The 12,053-nt window shown below is 44.4% G+C and overlaps 1 protein-coding gene and 1 pseudogene across 13 annotated transcripts in view; one reads left to right on the forward strand and one right to left on the reverse strand.

Annotated features, from left to right (window-relative positions):
* Window positions 1-12,053, forward strand: part of PI4KA (phosphatidylinositol 4-kinase alpha) — a 94,913-nt gene that overhangs the window by 4,613 nt on the left and 78,247 nt on the right. The window contains exon 1 of one of the 13 annotated variants that reach the window (XM_032603022.1): window positions 6,981-7,122. The exons of the other annotated variants lie outside the window; for them this stretch is intronic. Within the exon in view, the coding sequence (XP_032458913.1) occupies window positions 7,063-7,122 (60 nt within the window). The 5' untranslated portion in view covers window positions 6,981-7,062. Of the gene's footprint in view, window positions 1-6,980; window positions 7,123-12,053 lie in introns of those variants that run through there. 13 annotated transcript variants of the gene reach the window in all.
* Window positions 4,031-6,828, reverse strand: LOC116738999 (annotated as a pseudogene).

Genomic DNA, 12,053 nt, shown 5'->3' on the forward strand with positions numbered 1-12,053 from the left:
TCCTGGTATTGGCATTTTTTCAGCATCACGAAGCTGAAAATTTCCCATCCTGCTCCCATTCCTTTGTGACGCCATGTTAAAAAACAAAACAAAACAAAACAAAACAAAAACACGGAGAGGAGAGAGAATAAGCTTCGGCAGAGGATATTCATGTTGCTAAAACCAGTGTGATTAAATCAACTCTAAAATATTTTAGGAAGAAATTGGAAGAAGAAAAATATCTTACCTGTAATCAAGCCACATTAACTGTATTAGTTTTCTGGGGCTGCTCTAACAAAGGGCCACCGTGGCTTAAACAACAGAAATGAATTTTCGCACAATTCGGAGGCTGGAAGGCCTTGATGAAGGTGTCAGCAGGGCAGGTTTCTCTACAAGCCTCTCTCTTTGGCATCTAGATGGCCGTCTTCTCCCCGTGTCTTCACATGGTCTCCCTCTGTGTCTGTCTGTGTCCTAATCTCCTCTTCTTAGAAGGACACCAGTCAGATTGGTAGGACTGGCCCTCCCTCATCACCTGATTTTAACTTTACCTGTTTCATGACCCTGTGTCCAAATACAGTCACATTCTGAGGTACCTAGGCATTAGGACTTCAATATATGAATTTGATGGAGGACACGATTCAGCCCATGACATTAACCCATCAGCACTGTCATTTCTTAAAGCTCTTTTTTAGTTTTTAACCATATATAGCTATGTTCACTTTATTGCTTTTTGCAAAAGTAGCCCATATTTATTATTTTGATAGTGGCATGTCACTTTTTGCGTTGACAGACCATACTTAAGCATTTCTCTGTTTAGACTTTCTAGTTTTTCCATGTAAAACAGCATGTTTGTACACTTAGCATGTTGTCTTCTTCTGAATTACATCCTTGTGTTAAGTCACTGATGGGTCTTGATGTTTACTGCCCACCTGTTTCCAGAGGATTGTACTTAGTTGTGATAGCATCAGCAAGACACCTTGTGCATGTTTATAGCTTCACAAGGTTGGATTTTGCTGTATTTTTTCCTGGCAACTCAGTCAGCCTAAAAGGGTACCTTATTCTTTTGAGCCCAAGATAATGATATTGACTGTGGTTGGCTATTTATATTGTGAATTAAGCAAACAGCTCCCAAGGCAGAATTGCTAGGATCGTGTGATGTTGCTGTGTTTTTGTTTTCCGTTATGTGGAAACTTGAATGTTCTGTGTTCTCTTCATGCTTGTAGTCCTGCTGCTTGAGCACTGACTCCTGGCTGTGACCACTCTGGGTTTGCTAGGTGGGCACACAATCCTGACCCTCAACTAACTTACAAATTAGTAGCAGCAGTATTAGGTGCAGGGCTGGCCAGTGTCTGTCCAGAAAGGAGCTGGTGGTGAACTGTGTAGGTTTTCAATAAAAATACCCTGGGAGGATATTTAGCTGTTTTGTACTTTGCTGGGGTGGGAGTGGGAGGTGCAGATAATTTCTAATTTGGGCCCCAAACCTTTTCTCCATGGCTCTTAATAGGTTTGTGAAGAATGTAATATAAGGTAAAAAAGTGAAAAGTGCTCCGAGAAAGCAAAAGTATTGGGAGGTTACCCTGAGTTGAGATTTTAAATAGGGATGGCTTAGAAGCCATGAGGATGGGCATTTGCAAGTACTAAGCGCATTGGCGAGGGAGGGTCATTTCAGATGGAGAGAACAGAGGGCACAGCACAGAGGAGAATGAGAAACAGCAGGTGATAGTGTTTGGTGGAACAGGATGTGTTTAAAGAGAAGAGTGGAGATGAGGCTGGAGAAGAAAGCAAGTGACCTTGTTTATGTTCCTAGACTCAGAGTCTGCATCTAATTGATGAGACAAGGAAGATCCCTGGATGTTTCAGGGCCTGAGGCTGGTGTGCGTTAGGAAGCTGATTATGGCTGTGTTGTTTGTTTCAGTGCCCTAGGGAGAATCAGGAGTGGTGTGTCATTAGCAGTCTGCTCCCCCAGAGGGCAAAGATGTTCTATTTCTGACTCCTCACTGTGGATTCTCTTTTTTTCTGTCAGTGTTTGCAGTTTGCATCCAGTAAAAATGTGGTTGCCTCCAGTCCCTTCCACCAGCAGCTGTTCCCATCATGGATTTTAGTTGCTGAAATGTTTCTGTGTACTTATTTTCCTGGTTTCTTATTTATATATTTTTGTATTTGCTTCTCTCATGAAAAAAGCTTGGCCTTTTGTGAACATTGCCAAGCCAGCCAGAGCCCTACTTTCATTTGTGTGAAAACCTGATGCGTATATACAGGTTTGAGGCAAAACCTCTCAGGTCTCCCTTGCATTTATTCGTTGAGTCTGAGAGGCTCTATCTTTGCTGTGGAAGCCGTTCTCTTCTGAATGTTTCTGTTTAGAGCTGGTCTGGAAGCCGGGATTCAGGACAGCCAAGGGTACACCATTATGAAAGCAAAAGATGGTGACCTCATCCACCCATTCATTCATGCACTAAGTCTTTGAGTGCCTGCTGATTGCCAGGCACTGTGCTGGGCCCTGGATGGGCACCTTGGAGGGACAAATAAATAGACATGATCTTGCTGTCATGGCGTTTACCATGGAGGGAGACAAACAACCTTAAACAAAGAACTACAAGTAAATATGATTTAAAATGGTAACAAGTGCCATGAAGCAAAAGTAAATGGTATAAATGGTATAATTTTTTTTTTTCGGGGATCGACTTTATTTGGGCTTCTCACAGTGGTTAGAGCCACTCTGTCTTCAGAACAATCACAGCACAGGAAATGCGTCACTGAGGCTGCCCAGAAAAGTCTGACCAGCTGAATCTTACTGCTTAAAATACACATATTCACAATAACTGATAAAGGGTGATGTGCCTCACACAGGAATGTGTATTTGCAAATCTTCCAAATGTAGCACCAAACCCTCAACCAACCCCTTTCTTCTAGTTCACCTGGAACATCAGACTCCCTCAAATCTTTTTGGCTCCCTCACAAGTCCTTCAGCTCCCTACTTACGTCTTTTGTCATGCAGGGCAGCCTTATGTAGCAGGGGCCAGACTGTGATGCTGGACTCGAGCCCAGCTCCACGCACTGTGTTTTCTTCTTCTTGTGCCTTTCGGGTTGGATGCTGCAGTGAACCCAGCATTAAACACATGGACCAGTTCCCTACTCTGACTGGGGAAGGAATCCTGAGAGCGCCAGAATCCATCCCTTCAACCAGTTAACTCAAGCAGGATTCATTGTGGTAAAACTTGATCTTGAGACACTTCAGTGAGTTGTTTGGGATAAAAACAAAAAACAAAAAAAGGTGGCAGGAAAAGCATCTGAGGGCTGCTGGCACACTCCTGCCCACTCTCGCCACACACCAGCCACGCGCTGGACCTCAGCAGAGGGAGGTAAGCCCTACAGCACTGTGGTGGCCACCAAACCCTCCTGGCAATTCTGGGCAGGGCTGACGTCTGGGCCACAGCCAGTCCGAGCTTGACACTGAAGATCTAGTCCAGCTTCTGTCTGAGGCTCCACCTTGGCCTTCTGTCCCGAGCGATTGTGGACACCCCCAGGGGCTGACGCCGAGGGCCAGGAGCAGCTGAGGGAGGCAGACAGGCTCAGAGCACGTTTCCGTTTACAGGGAGCAGAACACAGGCCTCTGAGTGTCCATGGAGCAATGTGCAAATTTCAGTGATGGGTAGAGTAAAACCTCTACTTGGAGCACAGCATCTCTGGCAAACGTGGGGACTGCCGCCGACGGTGCTGCTGAGTACACCCAAGTGCACAGACATTTGCTCAGTAAACAGTAAATGCGTAAAATAAATTACCTTGAGAGGGCTGCGCCTGCTCCAAACATGTGGGTAATGTGAGCAGTGTCGCTGCTGATCAAAGTGTATTCACAGGAAAGCAGGGCTGGGGGCTCACACACGACGGACAGACACACACAGGTTATCCAGGAAGTCACTGTATACGGACTGCACTTTGTTCAACATAGATTTTGGTTTTGTGGACTCCAAACTCAGACACTCATTCATCTCACAGCCTTGGATTTGTCTATTTTGTGTGTATGTGTGTGTGTGTGTATATATATATACACACATATATATATATATACACATACACATATATACATGTGTATTCATATATATACTTTCTTTTCTTACCATAACATCAATGCCTAGTCTGAATGTCATCGTTCAAGAGTGGGGGAAGAACCAAACTCTTCATATGAACAGGGCTGGACGGGGAATGTTAGTTTCGGCAGTTTGCTCTTTCCATTCAGATTATTCCTGTCAGAGCTCAACTGGTTTTTGAAGCCAAACTACAGTGATAAGGATCCTGTGGTCCTTCAGGATGGCTGCCTTCACCCTCCTACCTGGGCCACTTAGACACTTGACATAGGCTACAAAAATTAGTTACCCCATTCAAGGAGGGGCGGAGCAGGGAAAGGGCAAGAAAACCACAGATAACCAAGGCATTTTTTCCAAATGGTCAGTTTGAAAAAACAAATAAATAAAACAACTTATTCAGAATCAAGAGAAAATACTGTGTGAGTCAGGCTGCGGGACTGCCCTTTCTCAGGACCCACAGCCTCCTCATGTGTTCGTAGAGAACAGTGAGACGTGAAGGCCGGCAGATGTGTGCTTGGGGTGGGGGAGGGTACTGATCACCTGTGGGCACAGATCAAAGGGCAGAGATGCAGAAAGCTACACCTCTATCTGCTGCCACAGCACAGGGCCTCCTGCTCACCCACAGGAGGTCCAACGATAGCCCCCACTCAAGCCTGCACACAAAACATCTCCTTCTGGCTCAACTGTAGCCAGGACTTTTTGAAGGCCAAGTTGGAAAAAAGCCACAAATTTTCCTTTTCCAAAACAGAATTCTTGCCTGCCCATTGGTCACGTTCTTATTTTCAGCTCGCTTTTTTTTTTTTTAAAAAGAGAAAAACCAAAGAGAAGGCAGGTGTAATATTCCACACTTGAATCAGTCCGCAGCCAGAACCTGCTGGGAAGGGACCCCTCCAGGATGCATCGTGCCACCTCGATCTCGTCACCTGGAATTTGAGAGCACAAGCCCTTTACCAACCCACCATGCAACCGCCGGTCAGCTCTCATCCACCCACAGGAGGATCCCAGTTACGGCTCCGGAGACACTGGCAGCAAGGGGCAACAATCCCCGGACCTCTGGGGGTTCACCCAGGGCTGAGACCTGCCACCTCTCTTGGACTGAGATGCGGCAAGGTTCTCGTAAACTCACACCAGAACATAAATCCACTCCATCACCAAGAGTCACCTCAGGGCACAGTCTCATCCCCTCCTTGGGGGCTTCTGAAACACACATATCTCTGACCCAAGCAGGTAGTGAGACCTGATGTAAAGGGGGACAGGGTGGGGTATGAGGAATGAGTCACAGGACAACTTCTTGGCCCTCCGTGACACTGTGTTTCTATGGGGGGCGAGGCACCCACACCCCAAACTACCTGGAGATGCAGGAAAATGCAGGAGCAGAGGGGGAAAAAAAAAAAACAAGGAACACCGTCACTTAATGCTTCTCTCATGGTTCTCTCCTATCCTGGTTGCGTCGCCAAGTTTTCGGGTGCAGCCAGGGCCTGCTCTGGCTGGGGGAGCTGCTGCTCGTTGATGGTGTTCAGCATCAGGCAGTCAGGCAGCCACGGCGGGTGGGGGTGCCCGACTGGGCCTACTCCTCCAAGGGCTGGCAGAGCCCTTCCTCCTTGTCGCCAGGGGGCAGCACGTGGCAGCTGTCGCAGAAGTCCAGGGGCATGTCCAGAGCATCGTCGATGAGCACATTGAACTCTTTGAGGTCGTCATCGTGGTGGCCCCAGTTGCGCACACACACCTCAATGCCCGAGTCACCTGTGAAGCTATGATGTCTGCCGGGTGTCTTGTCTTTGCTGTCAGGGAGGGCGCTGCCCTGCTCAGAGCTATACTCTTTCAGCAGCTCCTCCTTACATTCGGAATCTTTGTCCAGGAAGGTCCCAAGGTCCACCTTCCCCAGGCCGGCCACAGAGCCGCTGGACTCCATCCCAGGGGCTTTGGTGGCTGCTGGGTCTGCTGGCATGTTGGAGGGCTCAGGGTCAGCGATGCTCGGGGGGTCATGTGCTGCTTCTGCTGGGCCTGACAAGGGGCTGCTCTGAGCCTCCTGGGAGCCCCTGGTGGGATTGGCGCCTGGGGAGCTGCCACCTGTAGGGCCACACTGCTGCCCACGATTACTCAGCGCTGCCATTTTATTTCAGGTTTTTACCAAACTATTTACTACCTCCTTATGAGGAAGTGGTGAACCGACCTCCAACTCCTCCCCCACCATACAGTGCCTTCCAGCTCCAGCAGCAGCAGGTCAGGATGAATGATGGTCCACACGAGCCAGAACCACCAGAGTTCATAGTAGTAGTTGCAGCACTGAGACTGTTCACAGCAGGGTCCTGTGTCACAGATGTAGCTAGCTTTGATTGTTAGTACCCACGCAGGTTTCCTTATCCTGCAGGGGTTCAGCCCTGGCTGACAGGGGGCTGGGCAGCGCCTGGAGGAGCAGGTGCGCCATGCCACCCAGGAGCCTTCTCCTCTCCATCCCCCTCCCGCTCCTGCTCCTCCACCACCAGCTGCCACCTCCCTCCTCCTCCTCCCTCTCCTTCTCTTCCCTCTAAATGGTGTAATTGATTTACAGTGCACACCTGAAACATTGTAAATCAATTATACTTCAATTTAAAAAGTAAATGATGTTGGTGAATTTTATCTCAATTTAATAAAAAGGTAAATGGTATGAGGAGAGATAAAATGGGCTCCCAGTTTATAGGGGGACCAGGGAAGACTTTATTTTTTTATTTTTAAAAAATATTTACTTATTTTATTTATTTATTTTTGGCTGCATCGGGTCTTAGTTGTGGCACATGGGCTCTTCATTGCAAGCACACTGACTTCTCTATCTCTAGTTGTGGCATGCAGGTTTTCTCTAGTTGAGGCGCTCGGGCTTAGTTGCCCCTCAGCATGTGGGATCTTAGTTCGCCAACCAGGGATTGAACGTGCGTCCCCTGCACTGGAAGGCGGATTCTTTACCACTGGACCACCAGGGAAGTCCCTCAAGGAAGATTTTAAACAGAGCTGAAGGAGGTAGCTGATGAAGTGTGTACAAAGGAATTCTCCTAGCAGAGGATACAGCTTGTGCAAAGGGCGAGAGGTAGGAACATTTTTGACTCATTTGATGACGTTAGAGTAGGCTATAGTGGTTATAGCTTGGGGGTGGGGGTGGGGTGGGCAGGACGTGAGCACCCAGGACAGGTAGTGGAAATGATGGTTGACTTTATCTTAAGAGCAGTTTAACAGTTTAATAGCCTTTAGGGGATTGGTGAAGAATTTAAAATACTAATAATAAGTAAAATAAAATGTCACGATTAGCCTGTAGATGGGAATATTTGAGACCAGTTTAAATAGATTTGTGAAAATTACATTTAGTATGAATATTAAATATTGTGGGTTTTTTTGTTTGTTTTTTTTTTGGCTGTACGCGGGCCTCTCACTGTTGTGGCCTCTCCTGTTGCGGAGCACAGGCTCTGGACGCACAGGCTCAGTGGCCATGGCTCATGGGCCTAGCTGCTCCACAGCTTGTGGGATCTTCCCAGACCGGGGCACGAACCCATGTCCCCTGCATCAGCAGGCGGACTCTCAACCACTGCGCCACCAGGGAAGCCCTAAATATTGTTTTTTTAGATGTCTTTTCTCACTTAGGAAAATTGTCTGTTAGATCTTTTGGGGGGACTTATAATTATATAACTATGGGATCATAGAATATTGGACCTTTTTTCTGTTGATAATATAAGCCTTTAAAGATATAAATTTCCCTCTAAGTGCTGCTTTAACAGCATTCCACAAATTTTAATATGTTGTGTTTTCTTTTTCATTATGTTCAAAATATTTTCTGATTTCCCATAGGATTTCTTCTTTGACTCAGAGGTATTTAGAAGTATGTTGTTTAATTTCCAAAATATTGGGGAGTTTTATAGATGTTTTTCTGATATTGATTTCTAAGTTAATTCTGTTGCAGTCAGAAAACATTGTTTGATTTCAGTTCTTTTAAATTTATTGACTTGCTTTAAGAATCAGCATAGGTAAGATATATCTTGGTGAATTTTCCAATTGTACAAGAAAAGAATGTGTATTCTGCTTTTGTTGGGTGGAGTCTCCTATAAATATCTGTAAGGTCAGGTAGGTTTTATAAGTCTTCAGTATCTTTACTGATTTTCTATTTGTTCTATTGATTACTGAGAGAGGATTGTTGACGTCTCCAACCATAATTGTGGATCTGTCGATTTCTCCTTTGAGTTTTGTTAATTTTTGCTTCATGTATTTTGAAACTTGATTCTTGGGCTCATACACATTTATGATTGTTATATCCTTGTCATCAGTTGACCTCTTTATAATCATGAATAGTAATATTCCTTGTTTTGAAATCTACTTTGTTATTAATACAGCCACTCCAGCTTGCTTTCTTGTTAGTGGTGTTTGCATAGTATATCTTTTTCCATCCTTTTGCTTTTAGCTTCTGCCTTTACATTTAAAGTGATTTTCCTGTTGACAGCATGTAGCATGCTTTTCCAGTCTGAAAATCTCTTCCTTGTAGTTGGAGTTTTTAGACCATTTACATTTAATGTAATTATTAATATGGTTGGATTTAAATCTACCATCTTGATATTTGTTTTCTATCTGTCTCATCTAGTTTTTCTTCTCTTTTTCTTTTCTTACTTTCCTTTGGATTAATTCAGCATTTTTTGGTATTCCATTTTATCTCCACTTTTTTTGTTTGTTTGTTTTGTTTTTGTTTTTTGCGGTATGCAGGCCTCTCACTGTTGTGACCTCTCCCGTTGCGGAGCACAGGCTCTGGACACGCAGGCTCAGCGGCCATGGCTCACAGGCCCAGCTGCTCTGCAGCATGTGGGATCTTCCTGGACCGGGGCACGAACCCGTGTCCCCAGCATCGGCAGGCGGACTCTCATCCACTGCGCCACCAGGGAAGCCCTACCTCCACTTTTGGCTTATTAGCTATAGATCTCCCTTTTTAAGTGGTTGTTCTAGGATTGAAATATGCATCTCTTTAATTTATCATAGTCTACCTTCAAATAACATTATACCACTTCACTTATAGTGTAATAACCTTATAATTGTAATTCGATCTGACCCCATTTTTTTGCGATTGCTGTCTTAGATTTTTACTTCTATGTTATAAACTCCACAATACATTATTATAATTTATTTAAATAATCATAAAATATGAAAAATATGCATATTCATATATACAGTATTTTCAGTTCTCTTCATTTCTTTATGTTTACACTTTATTTTTTTTGGGGGGGGACACACCATGAGGCATGTGGGATCTTAGTTACCCGGCCAGGGATTGAAGCCACACCCCCTGCAGTGGAAGTGTGAAGTCTTAACTACTGGACCACCTGGGAAGTCCCCCTTACTTTATTAGTTTTAACATTTCTTATAGTACAGGTCTGCAAGTGTGATTAATTCTCTCAGCTTTGTCCTATTTGGAAAAGTTTTTTTTCCAGCTTCATTTCTGCTGACTATAGAATTCTAGGGTGGCAGCTGTTTTTATTTTAGCACTGGTCTATATATCTGTCCTTACCCTAGCACACTGTCTTGATTACTGTCACTTTGTAGTAAGTTTTGAAATTGGGACGAGTGAGTCCCCAAACTTTGCTCTTCCTTTTCAAGATAGCCTTGTCTGTTGTGGGTCCCTTGAATTTCCCTGTGAATTTTAGGATCAGCTTATCAATTTCTGCAAAGAAGTCACCTGGGGTTATAATAGGGATTGTGTTGAATCTGTAGGTCAATTCAGAGTATAATTACCATCTTAATATTAATTCTTATCATCCATGATCATGGGATATCTTTCCATTTATTTAGGTCTTTACTTTCAGTGAGGTTTTGTAGCTTCTAGAATGTAAGTTTTGCACTTCCTTTGTTAAATTTATGCCTAAGTATTTTGTTCTTTTGATGTATTGTAAATGGAATTAATTCACGACGTAAAAGTCACCATGGAATAATTTCTTAATATCATTTTTCAGTCTGTTCATTGGTACTGTATAGAAATGCTGTTGATTTTTCCCCCGTTTCCTTTATTGTGGTAAAATACACATAATTTAAAACTTGCCATCTTAATCACTTTTAAGTGTACAGATCAGTGATATTAAATACATTCATAGGGACTTCCCTGGTGACGCAGTGGTTAAGAATCCACCTGTCAGTGCAGGGGACACGGGTTCGATCCCTGCTCTGGGAAGATCCCACATGCCATGGAGCAACTAAGCCCCTGTGCCACAACTACTGAGCCTGTGTGCCACAACTACTGAAGCTCGCATGCCTAGAGCTCATGCTCGCAATAAGAGAAGCCACTGCAATGAGAAGCCCGCGCATCACAATGAAGAGTAGCCCCTGCTCACCGCAACTAGAGAAAGCCCACGCACAGCAACGAAGACTCAACGCAGCCATAAATAAATAAATTTATTTTAAAATAAATAAATACATTTGTAGTGTTTTACTACAATCACCATCCATCTCTAGAACTCTTTTCATCTTGTAAAACTGAAAGTCTGATTACAGTTGATTTTTCTATATTGATCTTGTATCCTGCAACTTTGCTGAACTTATTTATTAGGTCTAATTTTTTTTTAGTGGATTCTTTAGATCAGTGGTCCCCAACTTTTTGGCATCAGGAACCAGTTTTTTGGAAGACAATTTTTCCACAGACTGGTGTGGGGGAAGGGTATGGTTTCCGGATGATTCAAGTGCATTGTTTATTGTGCATTTTTTTCTATTATTATTACATTGTAATATATAGTGAAATAATTATACAACTCACCATAATGCAGAATCAGTGGGAGCCCTGAGCTTGTTTTCACTTGCCACTCACTGATAGGGTCTTGATATGAATCTGCGAGCAATTGATTTATTATGGTCTCTGTGCAGTCAAACCTCTCTGCTAATGATAATCTGTATTTGCAGCTGCTCCCCAGCACTAGCATCACCGCCTCAGCTCCACCTCAGATCATCAGGCATTAGATTCTCATAAGGAGCATGCAAGCTAGATCCCTCGCATGTGCAGATCACAGTGGGGTTTGCGCTCCTGTGAGAATCTAATGCCGCCACTGATCTGATAGGAGGCGGTGCTCAGGTGGTAATGCAAGTGATGGGGAGCGGCTGTGAATACAGATGAAGCTTCGCTTGCTCCCCTGCCACTCACCTGCTGCTGTGCCACCCGGTTCTGAAGTGGCCATGGACTGGTACTGGTCCGTGGCCTGGGGATGGGTTACCTCTCCTTTAGCTCATGTCATCTGCAAATAGAGATAGTTTTTCTTTTTTCTTTCCAATCTGGATGGCTTTTATTTCATTCTCTTGTCTAATTGCCCTGACCAGACCCTCCAGCACAACACTGGGTAGAAGTGTTGAGAGTGAACATCCTTATCTTGTTCCTGAACTTGGGGGGGGTAAGCTTTCCATCTTTTACTATGTAAAATGTTGGCTGTGGGTTTTTCATAGATAATCTTTATCAGGTTGAGGAAGTTCCTAGTTTGTTGAGTGTTTGCTTTTTTCTTTTTTTGGCCACACCGGGAGCATACAGGATCTTAGTTCCTCAACCGAGATTGAACCCGTGCCTCCTGCCATGGAAGTGTGGAGTGTTAACCACTGGACCACCAGGGAAGTCCCTGTTGAGTGTTTTTATCATGAAGGATGTTGAATTTTTTCACATGCTTTTTCTGCATCTATTGCAGAGCTGGTTTTTAAACTTTGTTAGGGCAGGTCTGAAATAGCTTTTGCGACAGGGGTAGTTTAGCCCCACTGCTGAGGTGTGCCCCTTTGAGTTCTCCACTGAATGCTTTGCGGGTTTTTCGCTCTGGCTGGGAGTAACTGAGACTCCTCTCAGCTCTCTGAGAACCCAGGAACCATTCATCTCACAGTTCCTTGGTTGTTTTTTGCCCAACATTGTGGAGTATTACCCTATCCTGGTCTGTCTTAGTATATTCATCAAAGACTCAGGGGAACTCTTGCAGATTTGTGGAGCTTTTTTTTTGTTGAGCTCTCTCTTCTCCAGAATTCCCAGCTGCT

Source organism: Phocoena sinus, chromosome 14 (assembly GCF_008692025.1).
Source record: "Phocoena sinus isolate mPhoSin1 chromosome 14, mPhoSin1.pri, whole genome shotgun sequence".
Taxonomy (NCBI): Eukaryota; Metazoa; Chordata; class Mammalia; order Artiodactyla; family Phocoenidae; genus Phocoena; species Phocoena sinus.